Genomic DNA, 19,879 nt, shown 5'->3' on the forward strand with positions numbered 1-19,879 from the left:
CATCCCAGCTTGCTCGTGGGCTCCCTTCCCCAAGGAAGGAGGGGAAAGGATCCCTTCAGCTTTATTACCTCTATTATTCAGCCAAGATTAATTGTGATTTTTCTCTTGCAACTCCTTTGTTGTGTTTATTTCCAGGGATTTCTGTCACACACCCCCCTTTCTGTACTTCACTGGGTCTGAAAATCTTCTGTCAGGAGTGAGTGCATTCGACTTGAAGAAAATGCAATTTCTAAGACTTGCTTAAAAATCCCCACTGCTTTGTATTTTTTTTCTCCAAATTAGCACACCTGCGAGCTACAGCTTCAATGTCTGACAGTAATATGTATTTTATTATAACTTACTGCTACAAGATCTTTCCACCATTGCATTTCCCTCTCTCCCAGTTCTGGTTAGAATGTAAGGTTTGCAAGGAATTGCCTTTAGTGCCGAATCTTTGCGTCAGGATCTGGAATGTTCTGAATAGGACTTCAGGGAACTGAAAGAAACCCAAGGAAGAAATCTAAAATATCCTGGAGAAAATCCCCCAAAGTCACAGACAAATATTTTCAAATGTGAGAGATGCTCAGCCATGCTGGCAATTCTCTTTAAATACATCATTGCCATGGACAGCCAGACACACGCTTATACTGTTGACATTCGCATGTAGCTTTTGCCATCACCTACCCCTGGACTGTGTGCATGGAATGAGCAGGCTTCTGTCCTGACTTTGGGGAGTTTCATATATTAGACAGTACTAAAAGAATTTTTAATTGGACTCATTTTACTCTTTTTTAATCAGAAATGAGACAATGCACACGAACCCCCGTGGTTTCTGTAGTCTCAATCAGCTGCCAAATAACATTGTAGAAGTTGTGATTGGATTAATGAAAAGCATGCAACAAAATTATGATTATGAGGAAATTATCCTACTGGGGGCTTTAATTTAAACTGGCGGGACAAAATTAGTCTTAAATTAAACAACTAATTGTCTAGATTTTGCTCAGTTGATAAATGGACCAGGGAGGAGGTGAGGGTTTGGGCCAGGGATGATCGAGGACTTCCCTGAGCACCTCCAAGGCCTCCCAGCCTTCAGCTGGGCCATCCAGCACCTCGATGAGCTCCAAGCAGTTTAAGCAACAGCTTCCAGTAGCTTCTCCTTCCCTCTTCTGCCTGCAATTTGGGAGACTTTCCAGGAATATAGGTGTCAGCAAAGACTATTGATGAGCAAATGTTAATCCCCACTTCCTCGGGGGGCACTGGACACGACTACACAGGCTTCTCCCTCTGTTTCTAAGGCTCTGTTAGATTCCTGCCTTTACAACCCAGCCAGGGCTAGTGTTTTGCCAGCGTGTTAGACTGGGTTGTGTTACCGGCCATCTGAGCAAAAAAGCTCAGTTTCCTTCAGAAACGTCGCCTCCTTTTTTTTTTTTTTTTTTTTTTTTAAGAAAACACTTCTGTTGCTTGCATCTTTCTCTGATGCTCAAGTGGTAAATCCCAGGCAAATAAATCTTTATTTAGAGCAATAAATTCCCTGCCTTTCCTCTGAGGCTTTATTTTCTCATTTAGTGACCTCTTGTTCCGCATGTCTTTGACACTCCTCCGATGTGCATTAAGCAAATATGCAATCATCCTTTCATTCTCTATCTTTGCTTTCATTATGATTTTTTACACTTCATTACATTTCCCTCTATAATTGCAACTCTTTGTTGTACCAAAGTTTAATGGCTCTTTCCTCTCTTCTCTCACTTCTTGTGTTTCTTTGTTATTCACGTTAGCTTTTCTTGACACTGTGTTTCTAGTACATTTTCTAGATGTCAAGCAAACTCTTAGGCCTAAACTCATTTATCTTTGAACACTTTCCATTTCCACTTCAGTGCTCTACCCCAATGAATTCCATCCAGAACTTCCTTTTCTTCTAAAATTGGCTGTGCTGCTTTTATTCAGCGTTCTTCCCTTTTTAGGCCTAATTATAAATCCGATTGTTAGTTCCTGAATGCTTCCACGAGCTCCATTCATTTCCGAGCGCGCTGCTGCCATAACTGCCGGGGGAAGTTGCGTGACTGCCCTTTCAAAATCCCAATATGATCTATATGAGAAAGGGAGGTGTTATTTCTAACTTAAATTAAACCATTGCGCAAGATCAGGCCGTTAGTCCCTCCAGGCTCTTCTCCCAGCACCACGTTTATCAGCCCTAGAAAGTTTGAAGGAAAATGAGGAAACTCTTTGGTGGAATGAGGAAACTCTTTGACGGAATAAACATTTATCGGGCTGCCTTCCATCTTCTGCCAGCCCCGAGCTGCCGGGAGAGCCGGTCGGCCACCAGACCGGCTCCTCATGGAGTCAAGTGTGGAATCTGTTGGCGTCCAACTGTTCCTGCAAAGCCACCTCAAAGTGGCAAGAAGCGAATTTGCACCAGCAAACACTTAAAGTGCCTCTTTCCTTAGAATGTTTTTTCTGGCTACTTGAATATGTTGACTTTTTTTTAGCAAAAAGCGTAGCTCTTGCTAGCTTAATTTTGAGAACCTCTGGGATAGGAACCTGGTTGCCCAGGAGGAGGAGGCTTGGGGATGCACCTTACGGCAATTTCCCAAAACAATTGATTTCTGTTGCAAAATCTGTCCTCGCCTGGTTTTGGCTGAGCACAGAGGTCTTGTGATAGGTGTCAGATAGCAGCCTAGATGGCCCTGGGCATTAAGAGCAGCCAAATGAGATAACGGGTTTGAAACTTACTCTCCAGGTGCATTGGTCAGCATTGGCTTTCAGGTATGTTTGGGTGTTTTGGTAACTTTGCCTGCTACGTTGAATATTCCCAGTTGAGGAATACTCACAGTCTGAAATAGAAAACAAATAGACATATGAGGCTATTCCTGTGGAAATGTTGGCAGGAGTTGCTTAAATCTCAAACGGATGGTGGAGTGCTTTTTCTCCATAGCTGCCTCGGAGGAACGGGGTGGCATACAATTGCTCTTGAGCACTTATTTTATGAGATTTCCTCCTGTTCTTAGACCATCTGGAAAAGAAAAAAAAAAAAAAGAGTAACGTGATGAAAGTTCATCCTTCGCTCCGAGTCGAGCAGAATGTCAGTGACTTTGCAGACCTGAGCATGCTGTCATCCAGAGGCCAGCGCTGGGACTGCTCTGATTCTAGGCATTGCTTTCTCTCGAAAGCCCATGAAAAACCACCTGCTATTTTCTGGCTGGGCTTGCTCTGACCTTTTGGACGAGAGCACAGGCAGTGTCAGCAAGCCCAAATGCTATCTGCAGTGACGGTCCTCCAGGAGGGAAGCAAAGCGGTGTGCCCCGAGATGAGTATGTAGGTCTGGTTGTGTCCTGTGCCTCGGGCACAGGCTGAGCAGCAGTGATTCCAAGGCCCAGCTCTGCTGTGAGCTCCCCGGTGGGGCTGTGGGCAGATAAATCCTTCTACTCCACTTCTACCTATAGAGTTGATGCTGCCGCTGCATAGGGTGTATGGTGACATTCCTGAAGAAGGCTGAACTCAGATGAAGGCTCTCATATTCCTCCAGAATTACTCCAAGTTTGGCTCGGTTATGCCAGGAGGACTTGCCTTCACCCAGATCCCCCTGTGCAGAATGAGTGTCCCGGGTGGAGAGGGGACAGGTGGCTACTGGGGTGCACAAAAGCAGGGCTGGGAATGGCCACAGTTGCCATGTGTAGGGACAGGGGAATGGCACGTGGCAATGGAGGACTGAGCAAAGAAGCTCGTTTAGGCTCAGAGGAAGAGCATCAGCCACCCCATGGCTCACAGCAGTGTTGATATGAGAGTCCCCACCAGGCTCATGCCGTTTGCCAAGACACAGCACCGGTGGAAGAAGAGGGATTCAGGCTCCCCAGATGTAAGCTGAAGTGTTACAAGTTCCCCAAGCTTAGGGACTGAGCTGCTATAAAATCCATACATAGCTGAACTTTTAACCAGGCAGCTTTTGAAGAACTTCCTTAACAGAGCTGCTTGAAATGATGGGATTCCTTACAACCTGGTTATCATGTGATGGCTGCCCCAGGGATGCAGAAGCATGTCAGGAAACTTCACCTTCTGTCTGCAATTTCTACAAACCTTTGCTTTCTGGAGGACTTTCTTATCCATGTGAGTGTGTGTGAGAGCCAGGGGTATTTAGTCTCCTTTCATGAATCTGGGAATGGCAGTTTCTCTGTATCACACTAATGAGAGCAGATGACCTGAAGAATCAGCTATCATATGCTGTGTCATGTAAATAAATGTATCTTCCAATTTAGCTAAGCATCTACAGTCAACTCTTCGTGTTAGATGGCCATGACTGGATTATTATAGTCTGTCATTTAAAGACAAATTCAGGAAGTATTTTAAATCAGTATTATTTAATAGTCTGGAAGGAGCCTTTTGGAGCTGTTATTATCTCTCATGTAAATGTACACTTTGAAAGGGCGTATGATCTTCCCAATGGAAGAATGAGGTTTGCGTAGGCAACCGGCCATAGACAAGTGTAAAGCAATTTAACCCATGACAAACTCCAGAGATGGTTCCACCGAGTCATCGGGGCACGGGCTGACCGTAGCAGTGGCTTTAGCCGTGGCGAGATGCTGCTGCTGCCGTGTGACAGCCCTACAGGGACTGCAGAGCCCATTGGAGAGCGAGACGTCTCGAGGCGCAAAGAGGGACCCTGGGGAAATGCAGGGAGGGCCTTGGTGGCTTTTCCCATTTGTTAACAAGCAGCAAGGCGCCGAGGCGAGGAGCGAAACCCAGGTGGGTGGCACATGCAGCTGGGTGCTGCAGGAGGGGGCACGCACGGCGGGGGAGAACAACAGCATCTTCCAATTACTGCCTCGAAATTACGGCGAGAGCCGCTTGCGGACGCGCTCGTTTTCCGTTCCCGATGCTCTCGCCACGTTGTTCCCAGCTCCCGCTGCAGCCGGCAGGATGCACTCGGGTGCGGGGAGCAGCCCCGAGCCCCCTCGCCATAGTGTTATTTTTAAACTGGACTCGGTAAAAATCTGTGCTTCATTAAGTGCTTGCCGTGTTTAGCTGCGTGGATCAGGAAGTGATCGATAAGCAGCCAAATTTAATAAAGAGGAGCTCCGTCCTTGGGAAATGAGCTTGTTACCATGCCAACTATCGATCCTGCCCGCCAGGCTGCTCCGCGTCGCAAAACGGGGCCTGACGGGCAGCTCGGGCTCCCGCCCGCCTGCCGGGAGCCGGGCCTGCTCCGGCCTCTTCATTTGAAACACTTGAGAGACAACCCTCTTTTTTACTGCTGTCTCTGTGTCATTCCTTGGCAAAGGTTCTGGATCGCCTGGAGCTGGCGGAAAGCAGCTCGCATCTGCATTTCTCCTGCTGGCTTGAAGGTGGTGGGAATATAGAAGCAATCTAGCCTCAAAACTAGCCCTGCTTCGACAGGGAGGGTTGGACTTGAGACCTCCAGAGATCCCTCCCACCCTTCATTTTTCTTTAATTTCATCTCTCAGCGGTGATGTCAGAGCCGTCTCTGGACCAAATGCATTCCTGCTGTTCGTAGGTATTCAGACCTGGAGGAAAATGATCAGCTGACACTGGATACTGAACATTTCCACAAGCTATTTCTGTAGAGAAGGTGTCAGAGCAGAACTTTGTCTGCTGGCTGAGATTATCGGGTAGTGATATTTTCTGTAGTCACTGGAAATGTTGCATTCCTAGTTGCTGCAGGTGTCTGTGCGCCTGCTTCAGCATTTCTCCTCGCTGGGCTGTCTGAGCTGTGAGGCCTTGTCCCAACCTTCTGTTTCAAGCTGCTTTCTTTCAAATGTTCTGTAGCAGGTATCAGCCAACATCTCCATAGGGTTCATTAACATGACTCATTTATTGGAAAAGTCATTTCAATAGATAGTGGAGAAGTGTGCAAGTTTTTTAGTAAAGTTGGGAGCCTGCAGCAGCTCTTACTCTCCGCCGTGCTTTTAGGCCAGGGTGGCGCTTGCTGAGCAGAGCTGGGGTGGAGCAGCCCTTGCAATTAAGGGCATGCCTAAAACTGAGCCTAAAATAGAGCTTTTCTTAAAACCTAGCCAAGGTTGTGTTTGGGAGTGGCCTGCAGGATGAGATCCCTGCTGCCTGTGCACCCCTTGAGCAGTAATCCCAGGACTGCCAGCCTGGAAGCGCATCATGCCTGGGAGCAAAGACGCATGAACCCCTATCCTGCAAAATCCACTGAAGGAAGAGGCGGCTGCGCCGGTACGAACCCAGCGCAGCCGTGCCAGAGACTTGATTGCTCCCATATCCAAGGAGTTTTCACGATGGATCCCTGCCCTCGCGTCTCGTCGTGATTTGGCTGCAGCTCGAGACAGGCGCGCATCCTCCCGACGGGCTCGCGGGACGCGGCGCAGGAGCGAGGGCTTCGCGCAGCCGCTACGTGCGCTTTGGCTGCCCGAAGCCGCGATGTTCTTCCTGCAAGAGAAAAATTTAATTTTGTTCGGAATTCCACCATAACCAAGCAGATCCCCATTTATAGCCTGGGTAGTAAATCAAAGCAACATGAAGTCTCCTGCGCAGAACTCAAGTGGTTTCTTAAAGCAAATTTGGCAGGAAATAAGACATCCTCTCAAAAAGCCGGTTCACTCGCCGTACGCAGTTCTCCACCAACTCTCTGCTCAAATAGGCCAAAAGGCACAAAAAGTCAGTTTTAGAAGAGTAAAGAAATCTGCAAACTCTAGCAACCCTCTATAAGATAGGATTTTATTATCAAAATAATCGATAACTTTTTCAAATAAATCAGGCCATCAGCTGTCTTCAGCTCCAGGGTCGGCAGTGTGCAGATACTCAAATAGCCATTGAGTATCTGCAATAGCCATTCCTGGGCTGCTTATAAAAACAAAGCCATGCCAGTGTCGCATCTTCCCTCTGTGCTGCTCTTTCTTCCTCTCTTAGCTGATGTTGTTATTTTTTCCTAGCTTTCTTTCAGCCCTTCTCTCAGTTTCTAATTCCATCATGCAAACATGGCATAGCAAAGCAATGTAGGAAATGCATAATATATTTGCAGTAATATATGATTCATTTACTAGCTTCCATAATTAATGCAGCTGTGTTTTACATACGCAATATGTCCTGCATGCATTTTATGATGTGAACGCTCTTCACAAATCTAATAAAATGTAATCCATTAGAAACCATAGCTCTGTTCTCTGATGGGATTTGTGTTCAGGTTTGCAGCAGTTACAGCGAGAATTTGGTGCCAAGTTTGTGTCTGTAGACTCTGGTTTTTATGCTACTATTTCATACAGCTCCTAAGGCCAGGGATGGGGATGGGGATAGTGCTGTTGGCCTGGGTAGTGTCTGCTTTCCCACCTGGAAAACTTCCCAATTCAAACAATTTGTCTTTCTGCTGTCTGGAGTTCAAGAATAAGTATGAAAAATGTGCTGAATTTATGTAGAAATGTATGAGGACAATATTAGCTAAATAATGACAGTATCTCCCCCTCTTAAAAACCTTGTCTTGGGTTTGGTGGGGCTAAGAATGTGCACAGTGTCATGGTCTTGCCCCAAGACCTTCTTCCCAAAGGCATTTATTTAGGCAGCTAATTGCCATCTAATTTAGGCATCTAATTACCAAGAGTTGGGTACTGCTTAGGATCTTAGGCCCTGTGCTTTATTTGCCTATTATTGTCTTTATTGGGAGGATTTGAGCATTGCAAGTTATTGTGCACTTTGCAGAGAAGGCAGCTGGGCTCTATGTTGGTGTTTGTCCTGTGTTTGTACTAAAAACACACTGAAAATAAATTCTGACCGCAAAACCCACATTAAAATCTAATTGATGTAACGCACCCAGCCTGCAGATCCCAAATGGATGTGAGCTAGAAATCCCACTCCCACCTCTCAGGATGCCAGCCTAAAATCCTAAGGAGTTTTAGGCTTGGGTATTTGAGACTGGCGATGGTTTTGTGTCTCTCTCTTTTGTTTTTTTTTTTTTTCCTTCTGACCGTAGCCTAGTTTTGCATGCTTATTTCTGCCTCTGCTCTTTCTTTTTCTTTTTTTCATCTTTTTTTTGTGTGTTAAATGTTAAATTCATTATTTAGTGGAGAAGAACCTTGTCAGCACGACTCAGCACCCTGCAGAGGTCCAGGCAATGCAAAAAGCGGGGCGGCAGAGAAGGCAGCAGCGCCGTCCGGAGATACCGATGTTTGAAACCTGTTTTACGGGAGCCGCTCCAGTTTTGGAGCTGCGTTTTGGAGCTGGGCAGGTGCACGCAGGGCTCCGTGGGATCTCCGGAGCGGATCCCTGTGCGGATGATGCTGCACCTTTCCTAGCGTGCCCAGCGGTGCCTGTTTCGGGGCAGTGGCTGCGGGTACGTGAGCAGGGGGTTGTTTTGAGGGGCAGCAGCAAGCGCCCTCGGAGCAGAGGCTGCTCCTCAGGGGACTCTGGGCAGCAGCCCAATGCGAGCAGCAGTCTTGGCACTGTGCGCGCCCCAGAGCGTGGGGCCGCTTCGTGCCCCGGGATCCCACGGGCACAGGGGGCACCCCTGAGCAGCAGGGAGGCTCCTGCCCGTGGGGACAGACCCTCGTTTTGGGGGGAGGTCGGCGGCGGCTCCGTGCAGCCCCCGGGCGCTGTGAGGGACTGAGCCCTTGCCCGGAGCATCATCGCCTGGGGAGGAGCGGGGGCAAATCTGCCCTCGGAGGGTCTTTTTGAGAAAAAAAAAAAAAAAAAAAAAAAAAAAAAAAAAAAACTCCCAGGTGCTCCCAAAGGAAATAGCCCATCCGGGCAAGGGGGGCGGCGCGGGGCTGCGGACCCGCCGGGGGCTGCCAAGGGCAGCGGGCACCGCCAGCGCGTGCCCTGCCAGTCCCCTCGCCCCGCAGGGCGACACGGCGGGGACGGGGTGTCCCCAGCCCCGCTGTGCGCGGCGGCGTCGCCAGGGCCGACTGCCCCCCCTGCCCAAGCGCCGGGGCTTTAAAGATAGATATAGTCACATACATATACCTATGTATCTATATAGATACATATAGAGAGAGATCTATTTATCTCCATCCATATCTATATCTATAAATCTATATCTATCTATAGATATAGATAGATAGATAGATATAGATATATATAGATATATAGACATAGATATATAGATATAGATATCTATATAGATATCTATATCTATAGATAGATATAGATATAGATATAGATATAGATATAGGAAGAGAGATAAGCATATATCTCCATCCTTAAAACCACATATATGAATATATATTTTTGGATTATTTTTAATTTTGTTTAATTTTTTTCTGCAGCAGTAGCCCCTGCCCTCATTTGCACCTTTAGCTCTCGGCATTTCGAGGCGGGCTGCAGCAGAGCAGCCCTTGCAGCCCGCGCGTTAAGCGGGAAATAAAATAAAAATTAAACGCCTGCTCCCGTTCCGTTTTGAAGGGAGAACGGAAAAAAAAAATCTCCTCGCGTCTCCCGCCCTGGCCAGAGCCGCCTGAGGACCGTGAGGAGATGCCAAATTTGGGTGCGTTTCCCACAAAGGAGAGGCGCGAAAAATAAAAAGAGATAAAATGATGGAGAGAGCGGGGTGCCCGGGTCGCCCTGGGGGGCACAGGGACATGGGGGCCGCCCGTCCCCCCGCGGGGGGATGAGCCGGGCGCTATTGCCGGAGTAGCGGGCGGAGGGGAGGGGGGTCCGTGCGAGCGCCTCGCCACAGGTTTGCGCGGATTGTCTGAAACGCCCAGAGCAGCGGGCGGAGGACGCGGGGTGGGTAATAAAAACCACTTGCCGCTTGTCTTCAATTAAGGTCCAGATTTTTTTTTTTTGGAAAGAGAAAAAAATATATACACACACTAATATAATATAATATAATAATGATACTATATAATATAATAATTATATAATGATGATATGATATAATTGCCATAATTGTTGTATTATATTGTATTGTATTATATATGACGTATATTTTGTATATTTTGTATTTTTCCCTCGCATGGGGTGGGAACCAAGAAGCAAACGCAGGGCGCAGGCAACGACTTGCGGGCTCTCCGTTAAACCGCGGGCGAGCGTCGCTGCTGGCAGGAGCGCTCGGAGCCGCCGGCTCTGACCCGAGTGGTCTGCGGGGGGCAACGATCCCCTCGCAACTGCCGCGGAGCCGCCGCTGTCCCCATCCCACCTGCGCGGGCCGGCTCGGGTGGTTTGTTTTGTTTTGTTTTATTTTATTTTATTTTATTTTATTTTATTTTATTTTATTTTATTTTATTTTATTTTTGTTTTCCGCGTCGCGCCGCGTTTTGGGGCTCCCGCGGGCGCGCAGGGGAGCGCGGCCGCCGCCCCGTCGAGGCGGAGAGGGCGAGGGATGGGGGGTTCACGCAGCGCCCTAAATTTACCAGCGCGTCCCCCCCAGCCCTTCCTCCGTGCCCGGCACGGGGCGGCCGTGAGCGCCCCGCCGCAGTGCCGCGAGCGGCGAGCGCGCCCCGACGGCTGCGCCCGTCCCCGGCTGCGGCCGGGGGAGCTGGGGCCGCGCTCCGCGCCGCGAGCGGTGGCGAAAACGCATCCAAGGCGGCGGCGGCGGCGGCGGGATATATAAAAGCACAGCGGGATGAGCCGCTTCCCGAAAAGGGACTCGGTGATTGGATATGGCCCGGCATGACTGACAAGAGCTTAGTTTGGTGAAGAGAAGACACGCAAGCTCTCACAGCGGGATTTCTTTTCTAAAATATATCACACTAGCCTTTGAAAAGCGCCGCACACTATAAGGGAAATAAGGTTGCTTTATAGTGCGCTGACATTTCTTTAAAACACAACTAAGATCAAAAAAAGAAATAAAATGTGTTCCAAACACAATGTTTTAATTAGTTTATTCTGTGCATTTGCTTTTATCTGGTGTATATATCACGGATCCCCACCCTTTAATTAAAACAACTGGCTGCCTATACAACAGCAGAGACAAATGCTTAACTTTCTCCTTTGTAGCTACAAGCAAACGCAATTTACTACAGCTCTCGGAAGAGTTTTTAAAATAATCGTGGACGCCTTTAAAGCTATCGGGGAACGGGCGAAGGTACCGGGAAATGGCTCTTTCCTGGCTTTGAAAACTTGAGGCGAAGTGAAATGTCGCGGTCAGTGCTACTTGTAGCAATATTCACTTGCGCGGCTCCGAGACGCCAATTGGCCCTTGCCGGGGAGAAAATGCTCTCAAAATCCCGGAAAAAAAAAAAAAAAAGGAATTTAAACTGAACAAGGGCAAATAATTGCCTTTAACTTGGAAAGGCGGTAGAAGCGCTGAAGTAAGGCATTTGGTTTGTTTGGTTGCTTCGGGGATGGATGTATTTTTTAAAATTATTTTATATTTTCGCGCTGTGCCCATTCAAGCCAAGGTTGAATGAAAACCTTCCTCTCCCCTCCCGGCTCCGTCTGCTCCTGGGTTGCTAAATTGAGGTATCTTTTTATAACGCAATCGCCCAAGGTCCTGCCAAACCAGGTTCTCGTTAGAGTTGCGCCTTCGGGCGGACGGGTTAAAGGGTAGTTGGTGGGGCCGGGCAGCCCGTCCTTGCCCGTGCCCCGTCGGGGTATTCGATGACTAAAGCGTGGGGGGGCTCAAAACGGCGGAATCCGTCTAGCCCCAGGTCTCCCCCGAGCCCCGCGGCTGCCCCGGTGTCGGGTGGGTGCAAGGACAAAATCCTGGGGGAAAATCCGGCCCCGGGAGATGGGAGAATTGGAAACCTGCCCCCGTCCCCACCCTGCCTTTGCCCCGGGACCCGGAGCTCTTCTCTGCCCACCTTCGGCCCCAGGGCTTCGAGGGGGATTTTACCGGTACCCACCCCACCAGCACCATCCCCGCGCTTTTTGCGGGGCAGACGGGGCTAAGAATTATTTCTGCGAGAGGCTGAAGTGCTCAGCACGTTGTTCCCACCCGCTCCCGGGGCGGGCGGGATCCCTTCCTTAGGGATCCGCGGGAGATCCCTCGGTGTCCGCCGTCCGTGCACAGGCCGGGCTGCCCACCTGGGCCCCCCCAACACGGGACCTCCTGCTCGGACGGGCCGGGCTGGGGCTGCCCTTCCCCCGGCCTCCGGGCTGCGGCTCTTTCCCTGCTGCGGGACGAGCTGGAACGCCGTGCTCAGCGGCGGGGGAGCTGCGGCCCCCCAGGGCAGAGCGGGACGCCCCGGAGCCCCCTCGTTGCCTCCTGACAGGCAGAGGCCGATGTCTCCAGCCCCTGGGGCGGAGGGAGAGGCCGGTTTAGCGGGAGCCACCCGGGCAGGACTTGGCTGGCGCTTCCACCTGCTGCGGGGCCCCGAGGGGGCTGGACGGGGAGAGCGCGGGTGAACCCCGTGGAGCGGGCGCCGCGAGCGCAGTGGGGACGTCCCGGGGATGGATCGGGCACGGGGGAGCGTGTGTGTGTCCCCGTCCTCCTCGGTTGCCCCGTCCTCCGCGCTGCGCCCAGGGCCGGGCGCGGACAAGACCCCCGGGCGGCCGTCGGGGCCGTGCGGGCCGCTCCGCAGCGCCGCCTCGTGCCCGGCTCCACCGCAGGGAGCTCGGAGCCGCCCGGCCCGGTTCCCGGCCCTGCTCCTCGGAGCGGGCGCGGGGGGTTTATTTTTGGGGGGGTGGGTGAGGGCGAGGAACCGGTGGGGAGAAGCGGCCCCTTCCCGTGCCCGCACCCGTCCCCAGCGAGGTGTCGCGGCGGGAGCGCGGGGCGGCCCCGCGCGCTCCCGAGGCTGGGGCGCCCCGGGCCCGCGCTCGCCGTTGCCCCCGAGGGCTCAGTCACGCAGAAGGGCTCGCTCGGGGCTGTGTCCCCCGCAAGAGCGGGACAATGGAGCCACCCTCCGGGTCACGGGTCACTCCGCGCTGATTGAGATATTCGTGTGTCCCCCCCGCGCCGCTCCTCGAGGTGACTCCGAGGGGGCGCCCGGAGGGTGCGGAGCTGCCCCGCGGAGCCCCCGCCGCCCCCCCGGGGCTGCTCCTCGGCAGGGGGCCCGGGGGGCCCTTTCCGGGCCACGGGCCCCGCAGCCCCCGCCGCCTCCCCCGGGCCTGGCTCGCTCCTCTTGGCCGCGTTTGGCAGGGACAGGACCCGGGTCGTCGCCAGCACCCCGTAACAAGGGGGGTTTCCCGATTTCCTTTTTTTCTTCTTCTTTCTTTCTTTTTTTTCTCTCTTTTCCCTTTTCTCTCTCTCTTTTTCCCTCTCTTTTATTTTTTTTCTCTTTTCTTTCCCCCTGGCGCAGCGGAACGGCTCGTTTATTTAAAACTCACGTGGGACAAGCGCCATTTCCCCCTCCCCACACACGCTTCCCAAACACCAAATCCGCGGAAAGCGCCCGCAGCTGAGCGAGCCCCGCGCCCCCTCCCCAGTCCGTTTGCACGGGCGTTTTGCGGCGTTTTCCTGCCAGCCTCTGTGGAAGTTCAGACCCTTTTGCTCCAGCCGTATCCCTGAAGTTCAAACGTGCCTGCGAGAGCCCCCGCGCTGAGTGACAGCTACGCTGGAAACATCTCATTCGCTCCCGGTTCGCATTTAATTACGGCGCAAACGCAATATGTTTGTGGCAGAAGAAAAACTACTTGTCTTTACGCTCGTTAGTGATTTTCATTTGACCATGATACGCTGAATTTTAAAAAGGTATTTAGGGCTTATAAAAAAAAAATGCTGGTCAGATCGCAGAAGGGCACGGGATTCTTTTTATTCATTTGTTTTGGGGCTTGTTCCCCCTGGGTAGTTTCGCCCTTTACGCGAAGCCTTCGTGAAGGGGCGAGGGAAACTCGCAGCGCAGCCGGGTCCGCGCTCCGCCCGGGCAGCAGCGCCTCAAATTCCCCGGCCCCTGCCCTGCCCGGCCGAAAAAAAAAAAAAAAACCCCGAAACAAACAAACAAAAAACCCCACCCGCTTTAATGAGTGCGAGCGGCTCGGGACCGCTTTTACTCCCGCTTTCGGTACAGGGCCCGAGCGGGCGGCGCTGCTACTAAATTTCTCCGTTTATTTATTTCTTTACTTTGTGGCTGTTAAATTCCCAAATAACACCCCCCCCCCCAAAAAAAAAAAAAAAAAAAAGAGAGAGAGAGAAAGAAAGAAAGACAGAGAGGAAGGGAGGAGAGAGAGAGAGGGAAAAAAAAAAGGTGGTTGAAGTAAAATTACACAAATATCTGCGCGCTAGACGTTAAACGAGGTGTCTTCCCCCGCCGTCCTCTCGCCTGGGAGCGGGGCAGCCTGCGAGGCGACTTCTGCGCTCCTCGTTGTCTGCAATTGAGATAGACTAAAAAAAAATGCGAGAGATGCCTGATGTTCCCCCGCCTCTAAAAAACAAACGCAAGAAGCTGGGATCGGGCAGAAATGACGCCGAATAAAAACGCCATTTTCTGAAGCGATAAAAATGATTCACATTTTATTTTGAAAATTCGAAAACACCACGAAAAAAATACCATAGGCCAAACCGATAATGCACTGGAAAAAAAAAAGCGTTTTACGCCATTCTGGGTGTTGGATCTAGCGCGTTGCGGCGAGGAAGCCCTCGGGTCAGAGCGGTGTCGCTGCGCCTGTGCGGATGTCGCGCCCGGCCAAGTTGCCAGTGTCGAGCTGGGGAACGCGTAGAGCAGATGCACAGGGCGTAAAGCAGCTGCACAGGGCAGCGCGCGTGGGCAGAGCCCCGGGAGCAGCGCGCGCGGCCGCTGCGCGCGGAGCTGCGCGAGGCTCCGCGGCCGCCCCTTTATCGCGGCCCCCCCGCCGGGTGCCCTTCCCGCACCCCGGGGCGCCCCCGCCGCCGGCGCGGGGAGGGGAGGTCGGCGGAAAAATAAATGATAATACTGATAAATGTGTATTTTGGTTCCGCGCAGGGCGGCGACTTCAGAGCTGCCGAGCTCATTGAACGATGCCCTTTTCTCCTTTTTTTTTTTTTTTTTTTTTTTTTTCAGGAGGGGGTCTGTGGCAGAGCATCCCCCCCTCGTGCTGGAGGGCACTAATGTCCCCTCCGCTCCAGCCCGTCCCTGTCCCCCCGCCGTCTCCCCGCCTCGTCCCGCAGCGCGGGACTCACCTTCCCACCGTGGGGCTGCTCGCGGCGGCCTGGGGAATTTGCGCGGTTTATGTTACCTCGGGGGGGAATTTATATCGGTGGCGCCTTTTTTTTTTTTTTTTTTAATAATCCTTTCCCTCCCCTCCCACCCAGAAAGAAAAAGAAAAAGAGGAAAAAAAAAAAGAGAGGGAAAGAAAGAAGCCCTAAAATAAAGCGGGAAGCGGCTCTGCCGGGTGCAGCGGGGTCTCCTGCGCTTTTCTGCAGCCCCCCGCGCTCCGCAGCGCTGCGGAACAGAAATGGGCGGTTTTACAGCGCTGGGGATGGCGGCGAGGCGGGACGTTGCCTTGGGAAAATAAAATAAAATAATAATAATAAAAAAAAACAGCAGGGGAGAAGAGGATGGGGAGAAAAATAAAAAGAGACGAGGGTAGGAAAACAGGGGCAACGCAGTGGCGGGGCAGGGGGGAACGCGGCTCGAGCGGAGCGCGCAAAGTTAGCGCCGAGGCGGCGGCGACGCGGGCCCTGCGCGTTTGTCCCGCAGCGAAATAAAATATATGTAAAAAATGAAATGAAGTAAAATAAAATAAATACATAAATAAAATGACAGAATTTAAGACATCTAAATCACCACATTGTTTTGTTGCTCTTTTTTAATTATTTTGCTGTTTTTAAGAGCGCGGAGGATTTGCGTCTCCGCAGCGGGGCGCGGGGGTGGCCTCACGGCCCTCGTCCCACGCGAGACCGCGCGCGGCCCGTGGGGGGGAGGTGCCGCCGCGGGGGGGCGGACACGCACGGGGGGGGGAGCGGGAGTCACGGGGGGGGGGGCGCTCCCGCCAGGTCACGCGTGGGGTACCGCGCCCCCCCCCCACCCCCCCCCGCGCTTTTTACCTGCGCGCCCGCGCGGCCAATGAGCGGCGGCGGCGGCGCGGGCCGCGTGCCAATCAAGCGCGGCGCGGCCAATGGGGCGGCGCGCGGCGGGTCAGGTGACGCGGCGGGCGGCGGCTCCCCATTGGCCCGCCGCGGCCCGGGCCCGCCGTCCGTTTATGTGCGAGGCGCGCGCGGGGCGCCCGGCAGTGCCCGACGGCGCGAGCGGGAGCGCGGGCCGCGGGCGCCTCGGCAGCCTGCGCGGCGGCCGGGCGGCCCGGGCGGGCGCCCTCCCTCCCAGGGGGCCTCCCGCTCCTTTTGTTTTTTGTTTTTATTCATTTTTTGGAAGGGGGGGCGGCGCTGCCTCGCTGCCCGCTCGCACTTTGAGGGGGGGGCGCGGCGCTGCTCAGCGGGGGCGCGCGAGTGGGGCGGGGGGGAGTTGCTTTTTGGGGTGTTTTCGCTTTTTTATTTTTTATTTTTTTTTTATTGTTTTCCGCGGTGGGGGGCCGGGCTGCCGCCGCGCCGCCGGCCCCGCGCCCATGACGATGCTGCTGGACGGAGCGCCGCAGTTCCCGGCGCTGGGGGTGGGCGGCTTCGCGGCGCCGCGGCCCCACGACATGGGCGGCCGCGACGCCGCCGCCGCTGCCGGCGTGGCCCTCGGGCCCTTCGGCGACTCCTCCTTCAAGCTGAACGCGGCCCCGCACGAGCTGGGCGCCGCGCAGGGCTCGGCCTTCACGCCGCAGGCGCCGGGCTACGCGAGCGCGCTGGGCCACCACCACCACCACCATCACCACCACCACCACGGCGGCCAGGTGGCCTCCTACGGCGGCGCGGCCGCCTTCAACTCCACGCGTGACTTTCTGTTCCGCAACCGCGGCTCCGGGCTGGCGGAGGGCGCGCCGGGCGCGGCGCAGCACGGCATCTTCGGCGGCTCGGCGGGCGGCATCGCGGAGAGCCCCGGCTACCTGCTCTTCCCCGGGCTGCACGAGCAGAGCCCGAGCCACGCGTCGCCCACGGGGCACGTGGAGAACGGGCAGATGCACCTGGGGCTGCGCGGGGAGCTCTTCGGGCGGCCCGAGCCCTACCGCGCCGTCTCCAGCCCGCGCACGGACCCTTACGGCGGGCCGCAGTTCCACAACTACAACGCCATGAACATGAACATGGGCATGAACGTGGCGGCCCATCACCACCACCACCACCACCACGGGCCCGGCGCCTTCTTCCGCTACATGCGGCAGCCCATCAAGCAGGAGCTCTCCTGCAAGTGGCTCGACGAGGGCCCGCTGAGCCGGCCCAAAAAGAGCTGCGACCGGACTTTCAGCACCATGCACGAGCTCGTCACCCATGTCACCATGGAGCACGTCGGCGGCCCCGAGCAGAACAACCACATCTGCTACTGGGACGAGTGCCCGCGCGAGGGCAAGTCCTTCAAGGCGAAATACAAACTGGTGAACCACATCCGCGTGCACACGGGCGAGAAGCCCTTCCCGTGCCCCTTCCCGGGCTGCGGCAAGATCTTCGCCCGCTCCGAGAACCTCAAGATCCACAAGCGGACACACACAGGTAAGGAGCCCCCGCCGGGCCCGCGCGCGGCCGCTGCCGAGGGACCCGCAAGCGGTAACGAACCCGCGTTTTCGCGATTCCGTGCCCCCCCCCCCTTATTTTTATTTTTTAAAGCAAGCGATACTTTTTACAAAGTTTTTTTTTAACCTAAAATACAAAGTATTTTGCCTTTCCTAATTAAAGCAAGCGATACTTTCGGCCAAGTATTTTTATTCGCAGCTCTGTGTTCAGCGCAGCCCTCCGCGCTGAGTGAGCGGGTGCGTCGGGGAGGCAGGAAACGAACGCGTTTGGGCTCCTCTCGTTCAGGGCTTTTTGGAAAACCAAAAGCCCGAGGCCGGATTCCCTCTCGGGGCTCCCCGCAGCCCGTCCCCGTCGCAGCGGCAACAAAGGCGGCCCCGCAGCCCGCCCTCGCCGCGCGCGTTTTTGTTTTGGGGGACTCGTCCCTCCTTGCCCGCCTGTCCCTTTCGCAGGTGAGAAGCCCTTCAAGTGCGAGTTCGAGGGCTGCGACAGGCGCTTCGCCAACAGCAGCGACAGGAAGAAACACATGCACGTGCACACCTCGGACAAGCCCTACATCTGCAAGGTGTGCGACAAGTCCTACACCCACCCCAGCTCGCTTAGGAAACACATGAAGGTAAATGGAGGTGCTCGGGGCGCCTCCGCCGCGGGGGAGCCCCCCGGCGCGGCCCGGGACGCGCTCCCATCTCTGCCTGTTGCTTTTAGGTGCACGAATCGCAGGGCTCGGACTCTTCCCCCGCCGCCAGCTCGGGCTACGAGTCCTCGACCCCCCCCGCGGCGGGCTCGGCCGGCACCAAGGACCCCGCGAAAGCGCCCGCCAACCCCGGCCCCAACCCCGGCCTGCCCCCCAATTTTAACGAGTGGTACGTGTGAGGGGAGCCGCGCCACGGCACCGAGCGGACGGGAGCAGACGAGCCGAGCGCCGCCCGCCGCCATCCGGAGGGGGGCTTTTATTATTCTATTATAATTATTACTATTTTTCGCAAGCCCAGATGCTGGACTAGCCATGTCCTTTTCTCAGGATTGGATTTTTTTCCCCAGTTGTCGTCATTTTTTTTTTTTTTACAATCGCTGTCGTTTCTTTTATTTCCCTCTCCCACCCCACCTCTTCTTCCTCCGATTCTCCGCTTCTTTTTTTTAAAAAAATATTTTTAATTCGATTGTTTTATTTTTTCCTTCTTTCGGTGGGATGTTGACATGAGGATGAAAATTCTCCTTCGCCTTAGTGGTGATTGTTTAAACTTACAGTCTTAAACCGTGCCAAAGTCCTGTTATGTCTTGAACTTTCCTCTCTAGCTCTCCTGCTGCTTCTCTCTCTCTCCCCCCCCTCTCTCTCTCCTTCTGCTCTCCTCCTCTTCCTCCTTCTCTCTCTCCAAGCATTACACTTGTGAATGTATTCTCGTCTGATGGGGTCGGTCAGTATTTTTCAGGATGAGGATGTGGTGTCAATTCTACCCAGATTGTGACGTTTAGTATAACAGTTGCCTTTTTGTAATAACTTTTTTTTTGTAAATACATATCATGATGCCATATTTATCGTTCGTAATTTAATTATTGATACAAAGTGCCGGGAACTGAACAATATTTATGGGGGAGAAACAAAAATTGTTTTCTAACAAAAAAATACAAACGAAAAAAAAACTCTGTACAGCTTTTGGTTATAACTGCTTTAGCATTAAAAGTTTATTGTTTTGGAAAACGCCCCCGGAGCCGTTTGTGACCCGCTCCGGCCGCCCCGTTTGGGGGGGGACGGCGCCGTCGCGGCCCGGTTCGGCGGTGCCACTCGTTGTTTTTGGGGTCGCAATGCGGGAAAACAAAAAAACAAAACATAAAAAAGAGCAGGAGGGAAGAGGGAGCCGCGCTGCCGCTCGCTCGCTGCTGCTCCTTTGGTCTCCCGGCCCTTTGTCCCCGCCGCCGAGCGCCGCCGCCACCTTCCCGAGCGCCGCCCGGGCCGCGCCGCGGGAGCAGCGCCGGGGCCGCCTCGACGGGGAGGCCGCGCCGGGAGCGGTGAGTAATGGGCGGCCCGCGCGGCCCGCGCCCCCTCCGCGCTGCGTGGGCTTCGCTGCTGCTGCCTTTTTTTTTTCTTTTCTTTTCTTTTTTTTCCCCTGACCAGGATGTGACAAAACGCCCGCCGGAGGGAGAGGGAGTCGAGTGGAGAAATGTCCCCCTCACCGCGCAGGACTTCTCCTCCAGCGGCGCCCTGGAGGCCGCAGCAGCCGGCAGCGAAGGGCCCCTCACCCCGCATCGTGCCGCGGGAGCCCCCATGGCCCATCCTGAGCTGGACTCTGGTGCTGGGGGGGACGGGGCGGCCCCGGGCTGCGGCGGCGGCAGCGCTTGTCTGTTAACTCGCAACAAGTCTTTCCTTCCCACTCCCCTCCAAAAAAGAAAAAAGAAATGCAAAAAGGTTAATTGGGCTCGTAAAATGGTATGCAGGTGGATCACAGCTCCCAGGACTGCCCTGCGAAAGGAAGCGGGTAACAGAGCCTCATGAACACAGGTCCCTGAACTGTCCCCGTAGAGCTGGTCCCCTTGCCGCCG

At 54.0% G+C, this 19,879-nt stretch overlaps 1 protein-coding gene across 1 annotated transcript; it reads left to right on the top strand.

Moving 5' to 3' along the window:
* Positions 1 to 16,299: 16,299 nt before the first annotated feature.
* ZIC3 (Zic family zinc finger 3) lies at positions 16,300 to 18,214 on the top strand. The gene is made up of 3 exons (XM_088527652.1): positions 16,300 to 17,323; positions 17,794 to 17,957; positions 18,047 to 18,214. The coding sequence occupies exons 1-3, from the start codon at positions 16,300 to 16,302 to the stop codon at positions 18,212 to 18,214; spliced, it is 1,356 nt and encodes a 451-aa protein (XP_088383778.1).
* Positions 18,215 to 19,879: the final 1,665 nt, after the last annotated feature.

The sequence above is a fragment of the Tinamus guttatus genome, unplaced genomic scaffold, assembly GCF_059628265.1.
Source record: "Tinamus guttatus ecotype Peru unplaced genomic scaffold, ASM5962826v1 Tinamus_guttatus_pri_ptg000287l, whole genome shotgun sequence".
NCBI lineage: Eukaryota > Metazoa > Chordata > Aves > Tinamiformes > Tinamidae > Tinamus > Tinamus guttatus.